At 36.3% G+C, this 27637-nt stretch overlaps 2 protein-coding genes across 2 annotated transcripts in view; both read right to left on the bottom strand.

Annotated features, from left to right (window-relative positions):
• Nucleotides 1-3452: 3452 nt before the first annotated feature.
• TDRD3 (tudor domain containing 3) overlaps nt 3453-27637 on the bottom strand; it is a 223882-nt gene continuing 199697 nt past the window's right edge. The window contains exons 13-14 of the mRNA XM_059902581.1: nt 9367-9492; nt 3453-3705 (exon numbers count right to left, since the gene is read on the bottom strand). Coding sequence (XP_059758564.1) covers nt 9376-9492 — 117 coding nt within the window. The 3' untranslated portion in view covers nt 3453-3705; nt 9367-9375. The remainder of the gene's footprint in view (nt 3706-9366; nt 9493-27637) is intronic.
• Nucleotides 17095-19810, bottom strand: LOC132352393 (trimethylguanosine synthase-like). Its single transcript, XM_059902851.1, is given in 6 exon segments — nt 17095-17451; nt 17453-17829; nt 17832-17962; nt 17964-19189; nt 19192-19431; nt 19433-19810. Coding segments are annotated over 6 exon segments (2544 nt in total). The 3' UTR covers nt 17095-17259.

The raw sequence follows: 27637 nt of genomic DNA, 5'->3' as shown, positions 1-27637 counted from the left end.
CTGACACCCTAGCTTGCTCACACATGGGCCAAGATCTTGTTTTCCTGTATGTCCCAGTCAAGGGTCAGGGCTGGCAAGTCTGACAGACACTCTGGCCCAGTCACAGTGGAAGCACCACTCTTACCACTATCAGTTGTATTTTCCTTCTTTGTTCCTTCCATGTTTACTCCTTGCAGGTAGTGGGTTAGCCATGATGAGTTAGTTAAGAGTCACAAAGAAAGGCCCATGAGAGATGTAACTATATAAAAATAGGAGAGAATCACATGAGGCTGGGAGTGTGTGTGTGTGGTGGTATTGCTGTCATCATGGCCTAAGCCTGGAAGGTCCAGCAAACTACGAACTGTTTATTTAATGTGACAGAGACAGTCTCTTCAGTCTTAGCCCTATGAAGTTATGTGAAAAGAAAGAAAGAATGAAGGAAGGAAGAGAGGAAGGGAGGAGGAGGAAGGGAGGAAAGAAAGAAAGAAAGAAAGAAAGAAAGGAAGAGAAGAAAGAAAAGAAAGAAACAAAGAAACAAAGAAAGGAGAGAGAAAGAAAGAGGAGAGAGAGAGAAAAAAGAAAGAAAGAGAAAGCAAGAGAGAAAGACAGAAGTAGTGAGGAAAAGTGTGTGGAGGGGGAATCCTTTGGCCAAATTAATTGACAAAATTTAGTACTTTGCTTTGAAGGAGTATGTCTTAGGAATTCTCTTGGAGCCTGTTAACTCTGAGTTTTCTTCATTTATTAGGCCACAGTTGTTTCTACAGTATCTTAATAAGTGGAAGTGGTATAGGGTGGGAAAAAATGGTTACCAGTGCTAACCATCCTTTAGGTCAGGCCTACTTTGTAGAAGTGGCAAAAGTTTGGAGACAACCTCAGGTGCTTCCCCCTATCTTGAGGACTTTCTTCAGAAAACAAATGTCCATGGCCCAGAGGTGAAAAATATTTTAAAATTAAAACCATTTTGAAAAGCAAAGCAGAAGGTAAAATATTAAAACTAAAAATTGATAATTTTTAGTAGTTTAGCAAAAATAAAAGTCAATGAAATACATTTAAGAAATGAAGTTTATAATAAAGAAATGAAAGGAATCTGAAAAGGATAATATGTAGATACTAAAACAAATTGCTAAGATGAGCTACATCTGGAGCTTGGTGAGATTCGAGATCATGCTGGTCTTGTTCACAGCATAGTGCCTAGAACACAGGGAGTAGTACTCAGTACATATTTACTGAATAATTTTTGAACTATATTTAAAACCATTTTTTTTGAAAGGAGAAAAAAGTAAGAAATTAAGCTAAAAATATAAATATGGAAATTCAAAGAAAAAGTAAGGTTTGAAATAAGAGGAAAAGAGGAAAGGAAGGAGAGGAAGGAGTGAAGGTGAGAGAGGAAGAGGCCATGAGAGGGAAAGAGATAGATCTGCTATAGAACTAGGAAGAAACAACAAAAATAAACGTCACACTTCATGGCAATAACAAACTGTGAAACAAACCTAAGGGGCTAATTAACATGACAGAATATAACCATAATGCAAACCAAAACAAAACAAAAATAAAGAATAAGAGGGGAAAAGAGGGAAGAGTGTCCTAGAGTTGTGAAGATTACAAAGATAATGAATGAAAAATGCTTACCACTGTGCTGACACTTAGGAAAACCTCAGCAAATAGTTAACAATTGTTTTATTATTACACACTCCACCCACATATCCAGACCTACAGCTAGCCTTAATAACAGAAAGTCATGGTGGAGCTTAGCTTTTGGTATACTTAACCAAGTACATCTTGCTGTGTCAGAAATGGCACTCCCACCCTCAGTGCCCCAGCAGCACCCAGCAATCAGCAGGGCAGATAGGCTGGCCTCACTTGCTTTAGAATCTAAACTTTTCTTGATTATCAGGTCAAATCATGTATATCACACATTACCACACAGAACTCTTCTCAGGGATTGTTATCATGACAACCACTAGCCAACACTAGTGCCATCCACTTAGTCTATTCTAGGCTTAACATTGTACTAGATACTACTGTCCCCATCTATCAATAAGAAAGTGCAGAGAACCAGTACTTTAAGCTACTCTCAGACCTCAGTTACGTTCTTCTGCCTCTTCCCTTATTGACTTATCAGTTGTCAAAGTCATCAAAACTACCATGGGCCTTCCTCTAGTTTTCAACCCAGGATATGCATTAGAATTACTTGGAGATCTTTTTTAAAAAAACCAATGCCCAGGCCACCCAACTCCTTGTTGATTATGATGCACAGCAATGGTAAAAGAAACAAACAAAAAAACCCATACCATTAGCCATGTTTTTCTCACCTGTACTCTTTCACTTATTAAGATACTGTAGAAACAATTGACCATGGGCTAATCAAGAAACAAAACTTAGAGTTAATAGGCCCTGAGAAAATGTCAAGGCCTTCTCCTTCAAAGCAAAATGCTAAATTTTGTCAATTATTTTGACCAGAGAATTCTATTTTCCCCTTCCTTCCCTCCTTCCTCCATCCCTCTTTCTTTCTCCTTATTTCTTTTTAAGTACTCACTTCTTACTTCATAGGACTGAGACTATTATTTTTGTCCTATTAAATTAAGAGTTTGTAGTTTAGACGTACTGGTTCTCTGTAATGGACATTCTGGTTGCTTTTCCAACACCTCTCCCTCTCCTTTCGGCAAGTATCCTGACTTTCAGATATATATCCTCTGCCTCAAATCGAATATGCTTCTAGGAAAGCAGATGGCCCCCACTTGTAAGGGTGGGACACTTGGATCAGGCCTAAACTAACCCACAGACCCTTGCTGAAGTTTCTGGTTCATAGGTTGAAAAGTCGCACAATACAGGTAAATGTGGCCTGAGTGTGAAAGCTTCTTTTCTTTTCTAAGTGCACTTCTGGAAGGGACCCCGACCCCATCCTTGGATTTAATAGCTCAGGAAGCTGTAGCCAGCCTGGGCTCACATGGGGCAGCCTGCTGTAGAATGCTTATGCCAGAGAAAGCAGAAATGAGATGTAAAGAATCAGGATCTTTCATGACAACTGTGAGTCGCTAAATTAAACCAGCTGAAATCTACTGTGCTTCTGGTAGTGAAGTCAGTCAGTACTTTAGTGTTTAAGCCAGTTTGAGCTGTGTTTTCTGTTATTTGCAACCAGATGCATCTTAAAAGATCCACTGCACATTTTATAAGGAAGGGAATGCCTGTTTTTCGATCAAATTACATTAATAGAGTGCTAAAACAACATATACAAGTTTTGAATATTTTTTGCTGTCATATTTAGTAGTGTTACCATACTAAGAACTGCTATTTGGCTTCAGGTTGTTTTGTAAGAAATGTGGCAAGCTGTGTAAGTCAGTTTATTCTGTAATTACAGGGAGGCATCAGTATGCTGTAATTGCCATTCTATAGAAGGCAATTAGTATGGGGTTAGTACCAGATGATCAAGAAAAATAACATTCAGCAAATAAAACATAGAGCAAAACAATGTATTTAATAGTGCACTGGTTTTATTGATGGCAGAAGAAAAAATTCTTTCACTTGTAAAAGGTATTTGCTTTATTTATTGTATTTTTTCCCCATTCTTTATGTGCGTTGAATTTTTTTCCCCTAAAATCTGTCTTTTAGTTCTCCAAATAATAATATCCACCATGGCTCCATCTTATTCTGAAGGGAAAGTAGGAGGTCTATCAACAGGTTTTGACCGGGATGTTTCAGTCAACAGCTCCTTTCTTCACAAAGACTCTATTTAAAAAGAGAGGAAGAAAGTGAAACTGAACCCTCAAATTGACTTTTCCATACGCAAGATACACTGCTGAAACTTACCTGTAAATGTGAAGTGTATGTATAAGTATCAATAGATCACAAGTAGAGCAAATTGGACACTGTTAATTCATAAACATAATTTCTATAAATCAGTATATAAACAAAAAGCAAAATCTTTTAAAATAATTTTTTCTTCTAGAAATTCTTAAAGTACATCTCTGTCACTGTTAGTCCCTCTATTGCTAGCATGTGGACTTCAGGAATTCGGATTAACTGAGTAGAGTTTAACAGAGGATGACCTAAAAAAGATGCAGTCTGCCAATGCACGTCTACCCCCATTTTACCCACCTCCATTTCCCCTTTGAACACCTTTGAGCTGGTTTAGTCTCACAAGTAATTTACTTGAGTCTGCCGCCTCCCCCTGCCTGCTTCCCACCTTTATCAGATACCACGCTAGTAGAAACACTCTGAGTGGTGACAACAGAAAAGGCTGAGAGAGGTGGTGAGAGAAGCCTTGTTTGCTCCAGTCCTATTTCAGTCTCATGGATGAAAGAATGGTTGGGCAGGGATGGGTAGCATTCCCATGGCTGCATTCAAACAGAGCAGAAGTCTTCTGAGGTAAGTAGTCTCCTGATTAGAAAATAAAGAGCTTTGGGTACTATTATTATCCTCACACAATGTCTATCCTGCTGGCATCACGGGGTCCTGTAATAATAGCTACCTTTATGGCAATCACTTCCCTGACCTTGATTTGAAAAATTTTGCAAAAAGATGCTGATCTAGATTGTCAAAAAAAAAAAAAAAAAAAAAAAAAGCCATTTAAAAATCCATCTTTTACCAGCTACAAATGGTGCTAAAACCTGGACCTTAGAAAATAAACAAAGTCATGGTATTTATACAGTAGTCTATGCTTAGCTATTGGTTTCAAGGTTTCTGGTTAATATGCAAAACTGTGAAGACTACTCTTTCATGAAACAAATAAGAAACTAGAAATGAAATTAAAAGTGAGTCACCATTTATTAAACCACTTTGCATACTTAGCCTTAACCTCCATGGCACTAGGGAGCTTCCTGCTGATGTGTGTGACAAGGTCTTTCTACACAGGTGTGCCATTTCTCTCCTTTTACAGCAGGACACGAGGCTGTAACTCTTTGACTGGACCAGCACAATAGCTTCTTAGATTCTTTCCCTCCTGGTGTTGTAATCCATCCTACATCCAACAGCAATATTTCTTTCTTTTTTTTTTTTAATTGAGGTATTGTTAATTTACAATGTTGTGTTAGTTTCAAGTGTACAGCAAAGTGCATCAACCATATGTATACATTTATCTCCTCTTTTCTGGATTTCCTTCCCATTTAGGTCACCACAGGGCACTGAGTAGAGTTCCCTGTGCTATACAGTAGGTTCTCATTAGTTATCTATTTTATACATAGCAGTATATATATGTCATAACAGCAATATTTAAGCTTAATTTTAATCATATAATTCTTATTCAGAAGTTCATGATAGCACCGAACACATCAAAGTCAAACTCTTAACGTGTCTAAAGCCATACTCTTCTGCCACCACCAATAACTGGTATCTAATTCCTAGGACTCCAATCATGTCAGAAACCTCTCCAAATGCACATAGTTCTGGTCATTTTCATTGATTAAATAACTATGTATACTTTCTCTATCCATATATGCTCTTATCTCTAAGTTGTCTGTAACAATGATGAGCCCAGGAACTAGAGGTTTTGGGCCCTCTGTCCCCTCAGGGGGTGAATCTGACTTGCCAGAACTCTTTCTCAGACCTAGGCCTATTTCCCACATTGCCCCCAGAGACCTCCTCCTCCACTGAGCCCTAACTCCCAGCTATCTGTTGCTTTTGCTAAGCATTGATGTTGTCCTTAGTACCAGGCTCAAGCAGAATCTAATTCCCTTTCCACTTTTGGGGAAGTATATGAGTATGTAGGGGTGGGCGGTGGTGGCGATGGTATAGAAGGCTTGTAAAAAAACCTTCTTAGGATAATCAAAGAATGTAAATTACACATCAACAACTTTAAATCTTTGATTTAATACACTGATTTAAAAAACACTTACTTAGCAGCTACTATGTGTCATTCATCACCCAGCAAAGTACCCAAAACATAAAGATTATGACTATGAAATTATGTTTTTTAGAAGTGATAAAAGAAAGTGTCTTAAGTGTTTCTCACTATCTTGAATAATTTTAAATAACAAAATCTTACAAAAATTTCAGCATATATTAGAATTCATGCTTATATTTGCTGGGAGTCAAATGGCTGGATACAGTGTATATCTTCTTTTTAAATGTTTAAGTTAAATGGAAACCAGGAATGAGGAAATAAAAAGAAAACTACCAAATGTAAAATATACAGCTAGTGGGAAGCACAGGGAGATCAGCTCCGTGCTTTGTGACCACCTAGAGGGGTGGGTGGGATAGGGAGGGTGGGAGGGAGACGCAAGAGGGAGGGGATATGGGGATACATGTATGCATGTGGCAGATTCACTTTGTTGTACAACAGAAACTAACACAGTATTGTGAAGCAATTATACTCCAATAAACATGTATTAAAAAATAATAAAAAAATAAAAGGCCTATGTTAAAAACCTTTCATTTAAAATTGTATCTTAAGAAAAAAAAGTAATAAATATATCAACGTAAAAAAAAAGAAAATAATATATTCAGTTGTGTGACAAAACAAAAAGTATAATTATTGCTGAATCTCCTATTCAAAGATAGTATATTTAATTCTACTTCATAATTTTTCATAACATATGTTTGAACTAAGTACAAAAATGAATAAATAAGTTTTTTCAACCAAGATCACATGTGTCTTACTAATTAATTTTTAGAGTAAATTCTGCAGTGAGGTTTTTTTTAGTGATACCATCATAGGACTGTCCCCCACCAAAATTAATTTTCTTACTGTGAGGATTTCCATGTCAACAGTATAATCCAAAGCAAGCATCTGGGAAAGATGGAAGTTTTAGCTCAGGGAACATAGAGAACCACTTAGATTGTAACGTTTTAGTTGATTAGGAACAATTTGCACTGTACAGTTTGATACGAATAAGCTACAATTACCCCAGGGCTATGGTTTATAATTTACTTTTAAGCAGTGTACTCTTTTTCAAAGGAAATTTTTGATGGAACCCTAATGTATAAAACATATGAAAGACACTAAAGAAGAGGCCAGAGGACTGAGAGTTCTACCCATTGGCTACACTCTCACTCACTCCCACCATCTTCTCTCTACTTCTAGCCCTCCCTTCAACAGCCCTAAGGCACCCTTGAAGAGCCCTAGAGTCCTGCATCCACTGTCCTAGAGCAATCAGAGGGTTGAGAACCTTTGGCCTCATTTTAAAACCTGTTTTAAACCATTTAGAAGACCCTGGGAAGCTAACAGGGAATTCTGTTTTCATTTACCTTAAATAAGATTTAATTATAAGCACACTGAGCTTATTTTAAAAGTGGATGTTCAACTGTGCACAATGTAAAGTTGCTAAGTCCTTACGTATACTTTGATTCTGCTTTGGTCAATTCTTGCATGCTACAGAAAAATGTCCAAAGTCAAGAAGTAGCTCTTCTGTGATACTGTGGACAATAGGTCACGTTTGTTTACTTGACAGCCTTGTATTAAGTGCAAAGAAAAACCAACGATAAGAGGAAAAAGGTGCTATACTGGCTTACTCGGGTAAATCAGAAGTCAAATAGCATCAGGCTTCTGCTCCAGGCACACTATTACATAAGGAGCAAAGGGCTAGAAAATATAAGAAAACATTTCCTCATTTAGGATGACAGAACTAATTTTTAACCAATGAAAGAGCTTTGGGGAAGCTGCGGGAGATATAAGACTCTGGAACAGTGCTGTCCAGAAATATAATGTGAGACATACTTAATTCTTACTTTTCTAGTAGCCACATTAAAAAGTAAAAATAAACAGGTGAAATTATTGTAATAACTTTTTATTTAACCCAATCTATTAAAAATATTATCATTTTGATATATAAATAATAAAAATTATTGAGTTTTTTTTCAAACTAAGTCCGAAATCTGGTATGCATTTTTTATTTATAGCACATCTCAATTCAGGCTAGCTGCATTTCAAGTGCTAAACAGTATTGGCTGGTTTGAGAGTCACTTAGTACGGGAAAAATACAATGTGGATAACAGCATTATCGGAATGAACAGCTGAAATAAGAAATAAGGAATAAGGAAATAAGGAAATAAGGAACTGGGAACAATTTCTTAAAAATTCTCAATAGTCTTGCTACTAAGAAGAGACTAAGAAAAAAGATATAAAGTCTAAAATAGTCTTATGTGATGTATAACAAAAGCTGTAACGGGAAAACTCTAATTATTCAAAAAAAATATTCAAAAACCCTGGCATAAGAAAAAGATAGAAATGTTACCAAAGATGGTGAAAGTATTTCTTTCTAAAAACATATTAAGAAGTAAGGTCTTTGTTCATCAAAATGAGATGTCTTAGATTGGTCCTATAATTTGCTGACTTTGTTATATTTCTCTTCCTTCCTACTGAAGATGATTTTCAGATACCAACTCTCTTTCTGAAACTCTAAGATGAAAGTTTCTGGATTGACAGCATAAGGCCCCAAAATTACATCTCAATAAGCAGTCATGTTGTCTTCATCCAATTCCTGAAGATATATATATAACAGTTCCTCTTTCTTAAAAAGGACTGAAATCAACTAAACAAAAAATAAACTCAATTACCCAGGTTGATAATTATTTAGTCCTTTGTTTTCTTTCATCTTCTTCCTGCTTTCAAATCTATAGTCATTTCACTGATTGTCATCACCTCCAATAGAAAAGAGTAGGTATGGAGAGAAAAGGGGATTAGGGATAGCATTTGCGGGGAAAGGTTTGGAGAAAAAGTAGTTTGTAACTATGGTATTATCTTAAATACTTTATAATTGAAAGTAGTTTTAAAACATTAGTTTTCTTCTATTACAGGCAAACCCCAGAGATATTGAGGGCTCAGTTCCAGACCACCACAATAAAGTGAATACTGCAATAAAGTAATCACCCTAAGTTTTTGGTTTCCCAGTGCATATAAAAGTTATATTTACACTATACTGTTGTCTATTGAGTGTGCAATAGCCTTATGTCTAAAAAACGATGTACATGCCTTAATTAAAAATACTTTATTGCTAAAAAGTGCTAACCATTATCTGAGCCTTCAGTGAGTCATAATCATTTTGCAATAGTAACAACAAAGATCACTGACCACAGATCACCATAACAAATATAATAATAATGAAGAAGTTTGAAATATTGTGAGGATTACCAAAAAGTGACACAGAGACAGAAAAGTGAGCAAATGCTGTTAGAAAAATGGCACTGATAGAATTGCTTGATGCTGGGTTGCCAGAAACTTCCAATTTGTAAAAAATGTAATATCTGTGAAGTGCAATACAATGAAGCACAATAAAATGAGGTAGGTCTATATGTTATTATGAAATATTATATATATATAAAATATTTATATATAATAATAATAATATATATTATTATATATATAATATAATATGTTATATATAACTGGACTTATATATTTAACATGATAGTATCTTTCTTTACATGGAAAGCTCCTCACAATGTCAACTTTACCTTCTCACATTAGGTCCGAGCCCGGGGAGGTTGGTAGAACTGCTGGGTTGGCCGAGTGGATCGTCTTGGCTGGCCATCACCTCCTCTACGGAATTCAAGAGTTTGGTCATAGGTGGCTTCTTCTTCCTATTTGCAAAGAGCAGTGATTTAACATGTTCAAAACAGTTCCAAGTTTCCTACATTAAATACATTTTATGGTCCCCATTTTGATATACCCTCTTAAGCTGCCCTGGGATTCACATCTGTCAACTTTTATAATAGTGGGCGGCAGGGGAAAGAAAAAAAAAGGCAAGGACATTGTTAAAACTCTTTTGGTCCTTGTTAATAGAAGAATGAAATTTATAGTGGTAACATTAGAATCAAATTTAAATTCTAGAAAAGGAAACTATTTCCACATAATAATATGGCTATCTCCTCAAATGACTTGACACAATGTGGTGAAAACACAGAAAAGAGAGCAATGTAATACAATTTTAATTGAATATTTGGGCTTCTAAATATTTCCAGGTATTTATCATGGAAAGGGGTTTTGGTAAGATATGGAAAAGGGATTGAGGAGCCAGAGAACGTTCACCAGCTGTTTGTCCTCATCTGATGAAATCTCCAACATCGTTAAGAACCTTACATCTAGAGACAGGAGAAAATAATGGATTGGAATGAGGAGAGAAATACAATTTACATATAAAGAAAGCTTCATGCAAGACACAGCAATCACCACGGTAAGACGCAAACTGTTTTCTTCTCATATTCTTTCTTACTAAGGGGGTAGAACCAGCAGTTCAAGGAATGGCATGGATACATTAGTATAAGCAGAATAAACAGCAGAAACAGTATAGTTAATTACAATATTTGAAAAGGACTTAGAAGCAACAGAAATGTAGCCAAAAGCCACACTGGTTTCTTACTGAGTGCTGCCACCCTGTTATTTTAGTGTTTTAAGTTAATGCAGCTGTGAAGTATGTTCCCTTCAGAGAGAGAAAAAAATTGGCTCTCATTTTTGTTTATGAAAGAAACAGTATCTATTTCAAAAGTAGAGTTTAAATTCCAGCTGAATTATTAGAGCACAATAATTTGCATGATTTAGGAAATTTATCTTATTTCCTCCTCCTCCTCCTTACTTTATCATTGAATCTTCTGTCCCAAAAGATTGTTTTCCTTTGACCCTAATAGCAAATGGAGTTATATGAAAGACTGAGTTCTACTCTTTAATTTTTACAGATCAATTATTGCAATTTTACTTGATGCAAGTAGAAAGATGCTATGATAATTTGATCAAATCCTATTATTTAGAAATGATATTTAATATTTGGCACAAACATATCACTCATTAATAGGCATTCTCCACAGTATTTTTAAGAACCGTTATCTCCATTTTATATAAAGGACACTGAAGTCCAGGAAAGCTTTGTGACTTTGCCCTAATACTTCGAAGATAAATCTGAGTTTTGATTCAGACACTGCTATTTAAATTCTTAAGTCTCAGTCTGCATGTAAAAGAAATAAACTAATTGCCAAAAATTAATGATCACCCTTAAGGGGCCATCATCACCTAAATAAGAGAATAGAGAAATCTGACAATATATCTGGCATAACTCAATAACAACATTTTTGAGACAAACTTCCAGATTAGTTCTCCTTTCTCTATGCCCCTTTCATTAATAATCAATCTCAAAATGGTTAGAAGCATCAGATATTATGTCTATAATTTAGTAAAGCAATTAAAATGTGGGAAGAAAAATTAAAGTGCTGAGGAAAGAAGAGAAATATTTTTTATTAATATGGTCACTGCTCTGAATGATTATTGTCAAATCTTATAGCTAAATTTGAAAAGAAACTATTTATTTTTATGACATATGACATTTGAAACTGTGCATATTAACTGAGAAGGATGAAAATATGTTTGCTGCTGTAGAAGGTGAAGTAATTATTCTAGGAATTAGAATGGAATATTATTATTCTCCACACCCAGCTGCAAAACTGGTTAGAGGACATCTAAAAACCTGTATACTTTATCAATAAAATATAGTGTTAAAGGTAGGACACTACATTTACTGAGTGAGTGAGCTGGATTTATATAATAAATATGACACTGCTATTTGAAAAACTATCTCTACTGTTTAAAAGAATCTCAGACTAAACTAGCCATAACCAATTAAATGGTTTTATAGAGATGACCAACCATGAGATTTCTTTCACATTATTTGATGTCTTCATAATCATTTTATACAAAATGGAAGCAAAAAATAAAAATAATTCTGACAGCTTGGTTTTCAGTTGTCAAAGGCACAATCTTGCTCTGTTAACTTTGAAATATTCTTCCCACAGAGTAGTCAGGGGCAAACCTGGTTACTCACAAAAACCACTTCATACAGTTTAGAGCTAGTAATTTTTAGCACTGAATGAGCAATTCTTTCCATATAACACACACCTCAATTTAATAGATCAGTTTATTTGGAGTCATCTTTGAATAAAATTTATACCTTTATCTTCTTCCTTTAGTTTCACTACTCTGTAACAGCTTTAGAACTAAAAAAAATTTTAATTTCACAGTTCATGAACATTTTTAAAAAATCTGACAGTATTTTGAGCTGGCACAGTCCTGGAATGCTACCTGGTCTGTCCCCTTAGGTTTGACAGATGAGGAATCTCTAAACCCAGAGAGGTGATTTTCCCAAGTCACAGAGCTCACTAGAGGAAGAGTCCAGACCAGGGCCGTTTTGTTTCTGACACAGACAAGGCTCTTTAAAAGACTGGTGATAACGTTCATAAAAATGGAACTGACCAATGCCAACTTCACCAAAGCTTTTGAGATTTAGAACCATTTTATTGGGACTCAGATTTTTGCTCACCATGCTATCAGATTTACCTGGTTTTAAAATACTAAATAAATAATATTCAAAATGTGCCCTCTTTTTATGCCAATATTTAGGAGTTTATTATTCCTTTTAATGAAAAGATACATATGCAATAATCATTGTGACACCAAACATGAATGAAGTGATATGTTGAAAGGAAAAAAAGAGTCACAGCACCAATGCAAAAAGGAGATACACAATTTCACCTATAAAACACATTTGACGGGTCACAACTACACCTTTCCTGCATATCATTTTTAGTCTCTCATTAGTACAAACTACATCTTGAGTGACAATACAGACAAATACATTATTTCCTCATTTATAAATGAGCTGTTGGAAAAGCTCATTGTAAATCAGTTACTTCGAACCTGGAACATACTTCAGTAGGAGGTGTGAAACACATTTAAATACGGGTCAGGTTCTCTGTTCCACAAATAAAGGTGATGTGCAGATAAGCATATAAACCACCACTCTAAAGAAGGTGGTGGATCTGGTGGTTCTCAACTGGGAGTGATTTCCCTACCCCACTGAGTGGGGGTGCGGGGGAGGTAGCCAATGTCTGGAGACATTTTTGGTTGCTATATCTGAGGGGTGCTACTGGCAGCTAGTGGGTCTGGAGACATTTTTGGTTATTACAAGCTGAAGGAGTAGGTGGGGGGAGTTGTTACTACATCCAGTAGGTAGAGACCAAGGATGCTCGTTAGGTAAATGAAGGAGGAGGAAACTTCCTATTCCTAAGTGCCAGGACAGCCTGGAAAATAATTCTGAAATTCAGGAAGTTTGGGTTTGCCACCCTTTCCCTTTTCCTTTTTCGGATATTTCTTCTGCCTCTGTCTCTAATGCGTAAAAGCTGCGTTTATGGAACTTCTGTGGGGAGGTCTCTATTCGCTGACAATATTATGTTTTCCTCTGCTTCAGCAACATGTTCATACTTACTTAACTTACTGAATTGCCTTATCTTACATTACCATTTCTTCAGCATTTTTGCACAGCCATGACTTTGTGAGGGGAAAACAATTATTGATTACTGGTGGGAATAGGGAACAGGGATGGCAATTCTCTTCACAAAAAACTTGGAAAAACTTATTAATACTGTCACCTCTAATAGCTATTTTGTGTGAAATTTAATAAAAAATTTTCTAGTCAGTTCCTTTTAACAATTTGCATAGTAGTCACAAAAACACAAGCCAGCATTCAAAATGTATACAACGTACCCTCAACAATAATCCTTGAACTCTGAATATTTTGAACGCTGAAATCTTAATGAGTACATATCTCCTTGAGTGATTCACGTATGAATTACTTATGAATTTCCAGACCACATTTGCCTGTCTGGTTAACTTGTGTAGTCAGTTTATAGAAATAGAAACTAATTTTAATATAAAACCTAAGCAAACAATAATTTTAAAGACAAACCTGCTTTCCCAAAACATCATGTAATAAAGGCAAAATAGGGACAGTAAAAAGATCATTGGTTGCCAAGGGTTGGGGGGGGGGATGGAAGGATGAATACGCAAAGCACAGGAAGATTTTTAGGGCAGTGAAACTATCCTGTACGATACTATTATGGTAGATACATGTCACAATACATTTGTCCAAACCCAATGTACACCATGAGTGAACCCTAAGGTAAACTATGGACTCTGGAAAATAATGATGAGTTAATGTAGGTCTACCAATTGTAACAAGTGTAAAACTGATAGATGGTGGGGGATGTTGATAAACGGAAGAGGCTATGCATGTGTGGGGGTGAAGAGTATATGGGAAATCCCGTACCCTTCTCAGTTTTGCTGTGAATCTAAAACTCCTCTATAAAATAAAGTCTAAAACAAACCAAAAAAAACAGGCTGTAAAGTAGGCCACATCAGTGGGATACTTTGTGCCTCATATATTGCTGACGTGGTAGATACTTAATATTTGATGAAATATTTGTTGACCTGCCTTATTAAAATGGCACATCTTGATCCATTCAGATTCTTCCTGTGGTTACCCGTAACTAAAATATGAGAATTAAATTTCTTTCATCCTTGGGATGCCATCAGCATTAATTAATGTATGAAAACGACTTTGAAGATTATTGAGCTTTCTGAATTGGCTCTAGGTTGTGTTTAATTTTGATTATACCTTGGATATTCATAACATTTCCTCTTGGTTTCCACTGGAAAACTTTGACCTTTGATTTTACTTTTTAGTCCAAGTAATGAAATAAAGTACCTCTGCCCCATTCAAAAACAAAAACAAAAAATCATATAATGGATTCCAAAAGTAGAACTTAAAATATTTTAAGTAATCTATTTTAGATCAATTATACTAATATTCTATTATATTAGAGTAACTGAAAATTGAAGAGTAATAAAGTAATTGAAGATTATGGATAACAGCTGTGCTTACAGGAGTGAAGTATTATGATTAACACTGAACCTTAGTTTACCAATTATTCTTGTTTAAAAATATATTCCAATTCCATATTTACAACTCCACCACAAAATAAACTGGGTCTGTGGTAGCCTGGAACCACAGACTACAAAACAGATAGTTTCTGTAAAGAACAGTTAGTCCAAATAACTAAGAAGCTATAATTTGCTCAAGTAATTAGTACCATAACCTGAGTTAGTAGGTCTTCTGATTCATAGTCCTGTCTGCCCTTCACACTATGCTTCCAAGTAATAAGGGCAAGAAATACAGATACAGTGAATGCCAGAATTGGAAAAGGATTTGGGGATAATCTAATTGAGCAGATTTAAATTTTAAAAATCATCATTTTCATCATCTATTTTTGGGGTAAATGTGACACTCTTCTTTCAAATGAAATTTTATATAGAATTCCAATATAAAATAGATGGGCTCAGGTTACAGTGGGTGTTTTTACATGTGCATGAGAGCAGTATCCCCTTGGCTTTCTCTTTTTTAGTTCTTCCAAGTTCTGTAACCCCTAAAGCACAAAAACTAAAACCCAACCTGGTTCAACCTCTGCTGTACACTAGGAACCAGCTAGGTTGAGTGGGTTGATTAATATAAAGAAAATGAGCTGCTGAAAGAACAGGAACGGGAACACAGGCCCCTGACTCAGTTCAGAGACCGTTGCCTTTGCGTGTTGTCACAGGGAAAGTCTAAACCCTGCTTTTGACTTCTATGAATTAAATTTCTCATTTGACAATACAAACTCACTTTCTATACCTAAATGGGGAAAAATAAAATTCTCAGGCTTCATTAAACATAAGCAAAATAAGCAAATTTTATGATAATAAACTAATTTATCTGTTTTTGAAACTTTGAGTGAAATAAGATACCATTTTACAATAAAGTGTAATGCAGAATTATAATCCCTCTTTCCCTCAGAGCAGCTCTAAGATAATCTCTTTAATATACCACATCCACTAATAATTTATTTTAACCAAATATTTTGTGGCAGAAAAAAACCCCACACTGCTACATGTAAAAGAATGAAATTAGAACACTCCCTACAACCATACACAAAAATAAACTCAAAATGGATTCAAGACCTAAATGTAAGACAAGACACTATAAAACTCTTTGAGGAAAACATAGGAAGAACAGTCTTTGACATAAATCACAGCAAGATCTTTTTGATCCACCTCCTAGAGTAATGGAAATAAAAACAAAAATAAACAAATGGGACCTAATGAAACTTCAAAGCTTTTGCAAAGCAAAGGAAACTACAAACAATACGAAAAGACAACCCTCAGAATGGGAGAAAATATTTGCAAATGAATCAATGGACAAAGGATTAATCTCCAAAATATATAAACAGCTCAGGCAGCTCAATATTAAAAAAACAAACAACCCAATCAAAAAATGGGCAGAAGACCTAAATAGACATTTCTCCAAAGAAGACATACAGATGGCCAAGAGGCACATGAAAAGCTGCTCAACATCACTAATTATTAGAGAAATGCAAATCAAAACTACAATGAGGTATCACCTCACACCAGTTAGAATGGGCATCATCAGAAAATCTACAAACAACAAATGCTGGAGAGGGTGTGGAGAAAAGGGAACTCTCTTGCACTGTTGGTGGGAATGTAAATTGATACAGCCACTATGGAGAACAGTATGGAGGTTCCTTTAAAAACTAAAAATAGAATTACCGTATGACCCAGCAATCCCACTACTGGGCATATACCCAGAGAAAACCATAATTCAAAAAGACACATGCACCTCAATGTTCATTGCAGCACTATTTACAATAGTCAGGTCATGGAAGCAACCTAAATGCCCATCGACAGATGAACGGATAAAGAAGATGTAGTACATATATACAATGGAATATTACTCAGCCATAAAAAGGAACGAAATTGGGTCATTTGTAGAGACGTGGATGGATCTAGAGACTGTCATATAGCGTGAAGTAAGTCACAAGGAGAAAAACAAATATCGTACATTAACGCATATATGTGGAACCTAGAAAAATGGTACAGATGAACCGGTTTGCAGGGCAGAAACAGAGACACAGATGTAGAGAACAAATGTATGGACACCAAGGAGGGCAGTGGTGGGGGTAGTGGTGGTGGTGTGATGAATTAGGAGAGTGGGATTGACATATATACACTAATATGTATAAAATGGATAACTAATAAGAACCTGCTGTATAAAAAAATAAATAAAATAAAATTTAAAAAAACAACCACCCACACTGATTCAAGACAAGAAACAAAATCGGATTCAAAATCTAATTACTAAGCAACTGGTCCAAAATGCATGGCTGACAATATAATGGTTTTTTTTTTTTTTCTTCCTTTCACTGTCATTTTAATAGAAAAAGAATATAAACTTCTATATTACAAAGTATATTTCATATTTTTTTCAATAGAAACTTAAAAAGCACTAACTTTATAAAATAAATGGATGTTTAAAAGCAAATTCCGGATGGTACTCCATCAATGTGGGGAAAAAGTGTTTTAGGGTACAAATACCCATTTGACTGTGGGTACAAAGTATCAGTGAATACAGAGAAGAAATTCCAAGTGAATAGTGTTCTGACCGCTATGATCTTTTGGTCTCTATACCACCTCACTTATGATTCAGAGGCTGATCTGCGGATCAGTTCCCCCAAATAAGCAGTGATTGTCTTCAATCTATTATTAAGAAAGTTTTGTTCTATTTCCACTTGCCCTCCAGGCCCAGCCAAGGATGCCACCTGGTCGATATTAGCATTTCTTGGAAGAAAATAAATGCTATTATTAGTGATCTTCTGGGAAAGTCTGAAAAATTTCAAAGCCATCAGGAGACATCATGGTGCTGATGTCGAAGATCTCGGCAGTGGTGTAGTCTGGTCCTCCCCAAGGAGGGCTGAGAAACACGACATCAACCTTTAAACGAGAAGCCAGCTGCAGGAAATCTCCACAAATGAACTCAATCTTGTCTGCTACCCCATAAATTTCTGCATTATTGCAAGCAAGATCGATCTTAACAGGATCAATATCAACGGTGATCACTCTCTTTCCTGTTAAGGCAAACTGAATGGTATTTCCTCCAATGCCACAAAATGCGTCAACTATGGTGTCACACTAGAAGGACTGGCTGACCCTGCCGGCAATGTGCTCAGCGATCTTCTCGGGTGTAACTGAAAACCAGCCCTCTCTAATTTAATCCCATCGTCAAAGCGGGAGAAGAGCCTGTATCTCTGGGCCCAGTACTTTGCCAGCTCAGGCACAGCAGTGATCTCAGGAGGCAGACCAATTCCCTTTCTGTTCTTGCTTTTATTCTTCTTCACTTTCAGCTTCGGCTTCTACCTGAAGGCGGTCTGGTGCAGCCTGGGCGGGGCAGTCCCCCTCATCTGTCACTGCTGCTTCTGTGCTGTCCCTGTCAGTTTTCTCTGTTCCCACTTCCCCAGCTGGAGACATGGCACGACGCTTTCCAGGTTCTAGCTCACTTGTCTCCGGTGGGTCATCCCCTTTTTCAACAGACACTTCTTGTTCCTCTGAACCACTGCTTGTGCAAGTATCTTGCATGTTGTTATGAGAAACTGACTCCTGTGATGCTTTCTCATCCATTGGTTCATTAACCCATTTTAGGAATTTTTCTACCTTACTCCAAGTTTTGCTTTTCTTGAAAAGAGTTTTTCCTGGCTCTTCAGTGAAGAAGATGTGTTTGTTTTTCATATTGATTTGTCTTCTCATGTCCAAGTACTTTGACTTGTACTTCACATTCTTGTGTACATACCTGACCCGCCGGTGACTGAAATTTGAAATTCTACTATATTTTTGTCCTGAGCCATGCTTGAATCCTAGAAGGGAACCGTCGACATCAAAGTCTGAATCCGGGTTTTCATCGATGTCCAGTTCATGGCTCCTCTTGAGTTTGCTTGGCTTCTGTTCAGGTGGATCTTCGCCACTCTCATCTCCATCAGTGCCGATGAGGCATGGTCTGTCTTTGATGGTGTTTGCTTCTGATGACTCTTGTGAATCCTGAGCTGGTTGGCTTGTGCTTCTGTTCCCAGACAAGCTGCTTTCCTTGGTTCCTCCATTACATGATTCACTTTGGCCTGAAGCAAGGCATTCTCTTCTGCTCTTAACTTCACTTAAACACTGATGTCCATCACAACTCACAGAGGGATCTAATCGGCTCTGTTCTACTTCCTCTGAATTCAGACTTATATTACTAAGTCCATGAAGAATTTCATTATGATCTTTATCACTTGAACTAGAGCTTTCGCTACCCACTGATGAAGATGGAGAAGAAGGTTCATCTGCTTTCGTGCGATTTTCATCTTTCTTGTTGTCAACTACTGTTTTAGACCCACAAGTATCTGTATCACAGCTTTGTGAAGCATCAAAAGTCCAACCCTGAGCTTCCCAATACTGAAACTATTCCAAATAATACCAATACAGCTGGCTATAATGCTGTTCCCATTCCTCCTTTGTATTAGGGATGTTCCAGGGTTCTGAGCACAGTGTCTGACCTGTATGCTTTTCTTGCCAGCTTTGCCACAGCAGTTCCCCCCCCTGTATTCCTTCCAGTACTTCTCCCAGAGCTCCGTAATTTCCAGCTTTGGAGATAATGTATTTTCAGCAGGAAGATTCTCACCTTCAATATCTTTTTTGGTTCGAAGTTTATACCTTCTGGTGTTCTCATTCTCAGATGAAGATGGATCATCTGAAGCCAAAATGTCATCTTCCTCACATTCTTGTCTCCAAGATTCTCTCTTAATTTCATCTAAGTACTTCTTTTGATGTTTTTTTTTTCTTTTTTCTTTTAACTTTGTTTCTAGTACTCATAGATACCTCAAAATTCTTATGTGCAGACACCCTACCAAATTGAAGTGGCAGTCCTATACTTCGCATGAGTTCAGCCTCAGAATCTAGTTCACTTTCATCTGGGCCTACGTCTTTGCTGTCACGTGACTCTGCAGTGCCCTGGGAACGACCGCCTTCTTCCTCTTCTGTAGCTTGCTCTCCTGCACTGTTCCCATCGTCTTCAATGTAGTAGCCTTTTAATCCCAAACTGCACAATTTCCAATCTTCCACAAACGCCCTGGAGCTGAGGCAGAGGATGCAGGAGCCCTCCCGCAGGTCTTCAAGGAAGAGACACATCTCCACCACAGAGCTCCACTTCTCGCAGTACATCGTAGCACCTCAGAGGAGGTGGCCACGTGGCAAATGGTGCTGGAAGGCCTCCCGGCCGCTGTTCTGCTGCTGGGGACCGAGGGGAGGACTGGAGGTGCACCTGGCTGCCAGGGACGAACGGCAATATAATGTTTTCATTCCTGTATCATGTAGAATTTCAGGAGAACTCTGAGACATTTCACTGTGTTCTGATATTCTCTTTTTAGAAAAGAGTATATTCTCTAAAGTTACATAAGAATTAGGTAAGGATTATTGATGATTCTATCAGATATTAGGAAATCATCTGAATCCCTACCTCAAGGGTTTTATTCTGTACTCTGCCAACTAAAGCACTACCTAAATAAGACAACTAAACTTTAACATGGAAGAAAACTGGATGTTTCAATGACAGTTAAAGCAAATACAGTACTATTCACCATTGTCTTTCCTCTAACATTGTTAAGATCTTCTACTATTTAATACAAAGTAAACAAGCTATTTTTGGCAGCTTAGACACTCAAGAAAATGCAACTCAACATCAAAAGGCTACATTCATATTTCAAATAGGAGAATATAATATAAAAAAGAGACTAGAAAATGTCACCCTTATCAAACTTCAAATAATAAAAGTACTGATACTCTTCCATTCAAAAACACACCCAACTTTATTTAAAACTTAGAATAGAAAAAAGGGGAATGAATGATTATTCTACTATGTGCCTGGCATTTTATCTCATTTAATCCTTGCAACAATGTTTTGAATTACTTAATCTCATCCTTCTACAGATGAACAAGCTAAGGCTCAGAGTAACTTACCCAAAGTTATGTAACTGGCCATGCTTCAATAAGACCCCTGGGCTGTCCACTCCAAAGTTCTTTCCATGGCATCACATAGTGTATATTTTACATTTCTTACTTCAGACAGTTTTGCTTATTTTTTTCTAATAGCTAGCTAAAGACTAATTTTAAATAAGTTGATGGCTTCTGCCCTGAGGCTAGTATAAACAACATTTAATGGTCAGCATCTTTGTTGAAATGCCATAGTGAAGTCCAAAGAATGAATATATGATTTGTAAAAATGTGTACCTCTCTCCAACTCATTTCCTCTTTTAAAGTTAAAGGTTAAATAGATTCCAAAGCTTGTCCAGAAGTCAGGGTAGGAAGCATATTTCTGCTCCAAAAGATGTCAATCTACTCAGATTTCCTTGAGAGATACCTTATCATGGCATTGGTATTTAAGACCTCAGTCTGTTAGGTCAGATCTGAGTCTGAGTTTAGACTCCACCACTTCCTACATGTGTTACTCAACTTCTCTACATCTCAGTTTTCTCACATAGACAACAGTAATCAACTCATAGGTTTACAAGGAGCATTACATGAGATAATAGCTAAAAAGAGTTTAGCAAATAAGCCATATATGTTGCCTATTATTCTGAATTAAGAAATTCTTTGACAGTAATATATACATGTTCACTTCAATTAAACTATCAAGACTCACAGATTTTGCTAAAAATCAGGTTTGTTGTAAGAATATTCCTCAAATTGCTTTGGTCAGATAAGGAAAGTGGAAAAGCCATTGAAGTAAATGAAAGAGCCAATACAAGGAGAAAGACTCTTGTCACCTGCTTGCATTTTATTTCTTCAGAAATTTTAAAAACATCTATACACAAAAACTAATAATTTCACATTATAAATCATTCCATTGTTACCACTGTTTTTGTTTCTTTTAGGAAGAAGTCTTCTTTTTTAATTATAGAGAAAAAGGGCAAATAAAACAAAGAAAAGGAGAAAATTAGCAAAGACACATTATTGAAAATGATTAATCAAAAGTTAAAGACATTATTTGCCTAAAATATGAATATTTTAAGAAAAAGCTAAAAATAAACGTGATTAACCTCTTTGAACATCTTGCCTTAATACCAATACCATACCCTTAAAGTTTTATCAAATGCCATAAAAAAAAAAAAAAACAATTAGAAACACTATTTAAACAGTGGAGGTATAGCAATGATGATTAATAATGAAAAATGCTTATCTATGCCTGTTGCTATGCTTTCAGGTCAATGCCTATAAATTATCCTTGCAAAAGCAACTGCTTTCCCAAATATGCTAATTGAGCAAATATGTTTTAGAATATTTTATGGTTAAAACTTATGAGCACTAATCACAAGTGGTTAATCATTTCACGCCCTCATAAGTTATACAATTTTTACATCTTAAATTGGTAACTAATACAATATACTTTAAGAATGAATTAACTAATTCTTTCTCTGAAAGTAATAATTACCACATCATAATGCCAGACTGCTTTTTATTCTAAAACAGTCAGCCCAGTACATTTTATGTAACTGACCACTTGAGACAAATACTTATGGTATGCTTCAGTGACCTGTAATACAGACTAAAGGAACAGAATTAGAAAAAACAATCTCCATGTCAAATTGATAAAATACAGGCCAGATCTTTGCCATTAAAAAGTACTGAGTGTTGGAGTAGGGAAAGGAGATGACTTGACATGTTTTATATAAGAAAAGGTTTGCAATATCTAACAGTACAGAAATAAAATCATTTGCTAATGTTTTCACCCGGTTAGTGAAAGTTAAGAAACATAAGATTGACAGGAAAAGAATTAAAATTTTGAATCTTATAGCAGCTATCTATAAGATTATTTATAGTTACCTATAATATTACAATGTAATAATCATTTTCACATTTAAATCCCATACATACCCAGCAACCCATATTAACAATGTCTGCATAATGAAGTAAAATTATTTCTCTTTAGTGAAACATAAAGAAAACATGTTTAAAAGTCCCTATCAAAATAACACACACAAGGGAATCCCCATAAGGTTAACAGCTGATCTTTCAGCAGAAACTCTGCAAGCCAGAAGGGAGTGGCAGGATATACTTAAAGTGATGAAGGAGAAAAAACTACAACCAAGGTTACTCTACCCAGCAAGGACCTCATTCAGATTTGATGGGGAAATTAAAACCTTTACAGACTAGCAAAAGCTGACAGAGTTCAGCACCACCAAACCAGCTTTACAACAAATGCTAAAGGAACTTCTCTAGGCAAGAAGCACAAGAAAAGGAAAACACCTACAATAACAAACCCAAAACATTTAAGAAAATGGGAATAGGAACATACATATCGATAATTACCTTAAATGTAAATGGATTAAATGCTCCCACCAAAAGACATAGACTGGCTGAATGGGTACAAAAACAAGACCCATATATATGCTGTCTACAAGAGACCCACTTCAGACCTAGGGACACACACAGACTGAAAGTGAGGGGATGGAAAAAGATATTCCATGCAAATGGAAATCAAAAGAAAGCTGGAGTAGCAATTCTCATATCAGACAAAATAGATTTTAAAGTAAAGACTATTACAAGAGACAAAGAAGGACACTATATAATGATCAAGGGATCGATCCAAGAAGAAGGTATAACAATTGTAAATATTTATGCACCCAACATAGGAGCACCTCAATACATAAGGCAAATACTAACAGCCATAAAAGGGGAAATCGGCAGTAACACAATCATAGTAGGCGACTTTTTAACACCCCACTTTCACCAATGGACAGATCATCCAAAATGAAAATAAATAAGGAAACACAAGCTTTAAATGATACATTAAACAAGATGGACTTAATTGATATTTATAGGACATTCCACCCAAAAACAACAGAATACACATTTTTCTCAAGTGTTCATGGAACATTCTCCAGGATAGATCATATCTTGGGTCACAAATCAAGCCTTGGTAAATTTAAGAAAATTGAAATTGTATCAAGTATCTTTTGCGACCACAACGCTATAAGACTAGATATCAATTACAGGAAAAGATCTGTAAAAAATACAAACACATGGAGGCTACACAATACATTAATTAATAACGAAGTGATCACTGAAGAAATCAAAGGGGAAATAAAAAAATACCTAGAAACAAATGACAATGGAGACACAACGACCCAAAACATATGGGATGCAGCAAAAGCAGTTCTAAGAAGAAAGTTTATAGCAATACAAGCCTACATCAAGAAACAGGAAACATCTCGAATAAACAACCTAACCTTGCACCTAAAGCAATTAGAGTAAGAAGAACAAAAAATCCCCAAAGCTAGCAGAAGGAAAGAAATCATAAAGATCAGATCAGAAATAAATGAAAAAGAAATGGAGACAATAGCAAAGTTCAACAGAACTAAAAGCTGGTTCTTTGAGAAGATAAACAAAATTGATAAACCATTAGCCAGACTCATCAAGAGAAAAAGGGAGAAGACTCAAATCAATAGAATTAGAAATGAAAAAGGAGAAGTAACCCCTGACACTGCAGAAATACAAACGATCATGAGAGATTACTACAAGCAACTCTATGCCAATAAAATGGACAACCTGGAAGAAATGGACACATTCTTAGAAATGCACAACCTGCCGAGACTGAACCAGGAAGAAATAGAAAATATGAAAAGACCAATCACAAGCACTGAAATTGAAACTGTGATTAAAAATCTTCCAACAAACCAAAGCCCAGGACCAGATGGCTTCACAGGCGAATTCTATCAAACATTTAGAGAAGAGCTAACACCTATCGTTCTCAAACTCTTCCAAAATATTGCAGAGGGAGGAACACTCCCCAACTCATTCTACGAGGCTACCATCACCCTGATACCAAAACGAGACAAAGATGTCACAAAGAAAGAAAACTACAGGCCAGTATCACTGATGAACATAGGTGCAAAAATCCTCAAGAAAATACTAGCAAACAGAATCTAACAGCACATGAAAAGGATCATACACCATGATCAAGTGGGGTTTATTCCAGGAATGCAAGGGTTCTTCAATATACGCACATCAATCAACGTGATACATCATATTAACAAATTGAAGGAGAAAAACCATATGATCACCTCAATAGATGCAGAGAAAGCTTTTGACAAAATTCAACACCCACTTATGATAAAAGCCCTGCAGAAAGTAGGCATAGAGGGAACTTTCCTCAACATAATAAAGGCCATCTATGACAAACCCACAGCCAACATTGTCCTCAATGGTGAAAAACTGAAACCATTTCCACTAAGATAAGGAACAAGACAAGGTTGCCCACTCTCACTACTATTATTCAACATAGTTTTGGAAGTGTTAGCCACAACAATCAGAGAAGACAAAGAAATAAAAGGAATCCAAATCGGAAAAGAAGAAGTAAAGCTGTCACTGTTTGCAGATGACATGATACTATACATAGAGAATCCTAAAGATGCTACCAGAAAACTGCTAGAGCTAATCAATGAATTTGGTAAAGTAGCAGGATACAAAGTTAATGCACAGAAATCTCTTGCATTCCTATACACTCATGATGAAAAATCTGAAAGTGAAATCAAGAAAACACTCCCATTTACCATTGCAACAAAAAGAATAAAATATCTAGGAATAAACATACCTAAGGAGACAAAAGACCTGTATGCAGAAAATTATAAGACACTGATGAAAGAAATTAAAGATGATACAGTTAGATGGAGAGATATACCATGTTCTTGGATTGGAAGAATCAACATTGTGAAAATAACTCTACTACCCAAAGCAATCTACAGATTCAATGCAATCCCTATCAGACTACCACTGGCATTTTTCACAGAACTGGGACAAGAAATTTCACAATTTGTATGGAAACACAGAAGATCCCGAGTAGCCAAAGCAATCTTGAGATCGAAAAATGGAGCTGGGGAAATCAGGCTCCCTGACTTCAGACTATATTACAAAGCTACAGTAATCAAGACAGTTTGGTACTGGCACAAAAACAGAAACATAGATCCATGGAACAGGATAGAAAGCCCAGAGATAAACCCACACACATATGGTCACCTTATCTTTGATAAAGGAGGCAAGCATATACAGTGGAGAAGAGACAGCCTCTTCAATAAGTTGTGCTGGGAAAACTGGACAGGTACATGTAAAAGTATGAAATTAGAACACTCCCTGACACCATACACAAAAATAAACTCAAAATGGATTAAAGACCTAAGTGTAAAGCCAGACACTATCCAACTCTTAGAGGAAAACGTAGGCAGAACACTGTATGACATAAATCACAGCAAGATCCTTTTTGACCCAACTCCTAGAGAAATGGAAATAAAAAGGAAAATAAACAAATGGGACCTAATGAAACTTCAAAGCTTTTGCACAGCAAAGGAAACCATAAACAAGACCAAAAGGCAACCCTCAGAATGGGAGAAAATATTTGCAAATGAAGCAACTGACAAAGGATTAATCTCCAAGATTTACAAGTAGCTCATGCAGCTCAATAACAAAAAAACAAAGAACCCAATCCAAAAATGGGCAGAAGACCTAAGTAGACATTTCTCCAAAGAAGATATACAGATGGCCAACAGACACATGAAAGAATGCTCAAAATCATTAATCATTAGAGAAATGCAAATCAAAACTACAATGAGATATCATCTCACACCGGTCAGAATGGCCATCATCAAAAAATTTAGAAAAAATAAATGCTGGAGAGGGTGTGGAGAAAAGGGAACACTCTTGCACTGTTGGTGGGAATGTAAATTGATACAGCCACTATGGAGAACAGTATGGAGGTTCCTTGAAAAACTAAAAATAGAACTACCATACGACCCAGCAATCCCACTACTGGGCATATACCCTGAGAAAACCATAATTCAAAAAGAGTCATGTACCAAAATGTTCATTGCAGCTCTATTTACAATAGCCAGGACATGGAAGCAACTTAAGTGTCCATCATCGGATGAATGGATAAAGAAGATGTGGCACATATATACAATGGAATATTACTCAGCCATAAAAAGAAATGAAATGGAGGTATTTGTAATGAGGTGGATGGAGTTAGAGTCTGTCATACAGAGTGAAGTAAGTCAGAAAGAGGAAAACAAATACAGTATGCTAACACATATATATGGAATCTAAGGAAAAAAAAAAAAAAGGTCATGAAGAACTTAGTGGCATGACGAGAATAAAGACACAGACCTACTAGAGAATGGACTTGAGGATATGGGGAGGGGGAGGGGTAAGATGTGACAGGGTGAGAGAGTGGCATGGACATATATACACTACCAAATGTAAAATAGCTAGCTAGTGGGAAGCAGCCGCATAGCACAGGGAGATCAGCTCGGTGCTTTGTGACCACCTAGAGGGGTGGCATAGGGAGGGTGGGAGGGAGGGAGATGCAAGAGGGAAGAGATATGGGAACATATGTATATGTATAAGTGATTCACTTTGTTATAAAGCAGAAACTAACACAAAAAAATAAAAAATCAAAATTCCTTATCAATTATCAGGCTTGTTAATAAAAGCTGTAGTTTTAGAATTGTGAGGTGCCCCAGGAGTCAATGATCTGATCTACAAGGTACAAAATTCATCCCCACACGTCACACACAGGTGGTGTGATGGTTCTGTCCCCTTCAAGTAAGTGGTGAAGGATGCTCAGGCAGCCAACCCCACTCCTTTGTATCCTTCTCTAGAAAGTGCAAACTACCCGGGTTTTCTAGTTAAGCCCATTTCCTTTGCCATATGGAAGATTTTAAATTATTTTAAAACAAGTATTATGCCTTTCCTTAGTCTTCTATTTTCTAAAATCAAAAGACTCAGTTCCTGGAATCATTTGTCAAATACCATTATTTCCAGTATCTCCTATCATCTTGATCATCTTTTCCTTTATACATTTTAATATTTACTATTCTATGTAACCTAGTATTCAGAATAATATTGCATGTATGGTCTGCTTGCAACATAATACTACTATTTCCCATGATGAGCAAACTCTATATAATCATTAGTGCAATCTGACCTCGCTTTAATGTTTTT

Source organism: Balaenoptera ricei, chromosome 18 (genome assembly GCF_028023285.1).
Source record: "Balaenoptera ricei isolate mBalRic1 chromosome 18, mBalRic1.hap2, whole genome shotgun sequence".
NCBI lineage: Eukaryota > Metazoa > Chordata > Mammalia > Artiodactyla > Balaenopteridae > Balaenoptera > Balaenoptera ricei.
This window is presented reverse-complemented; position numbering and strand designations above follow the sequence as displayed.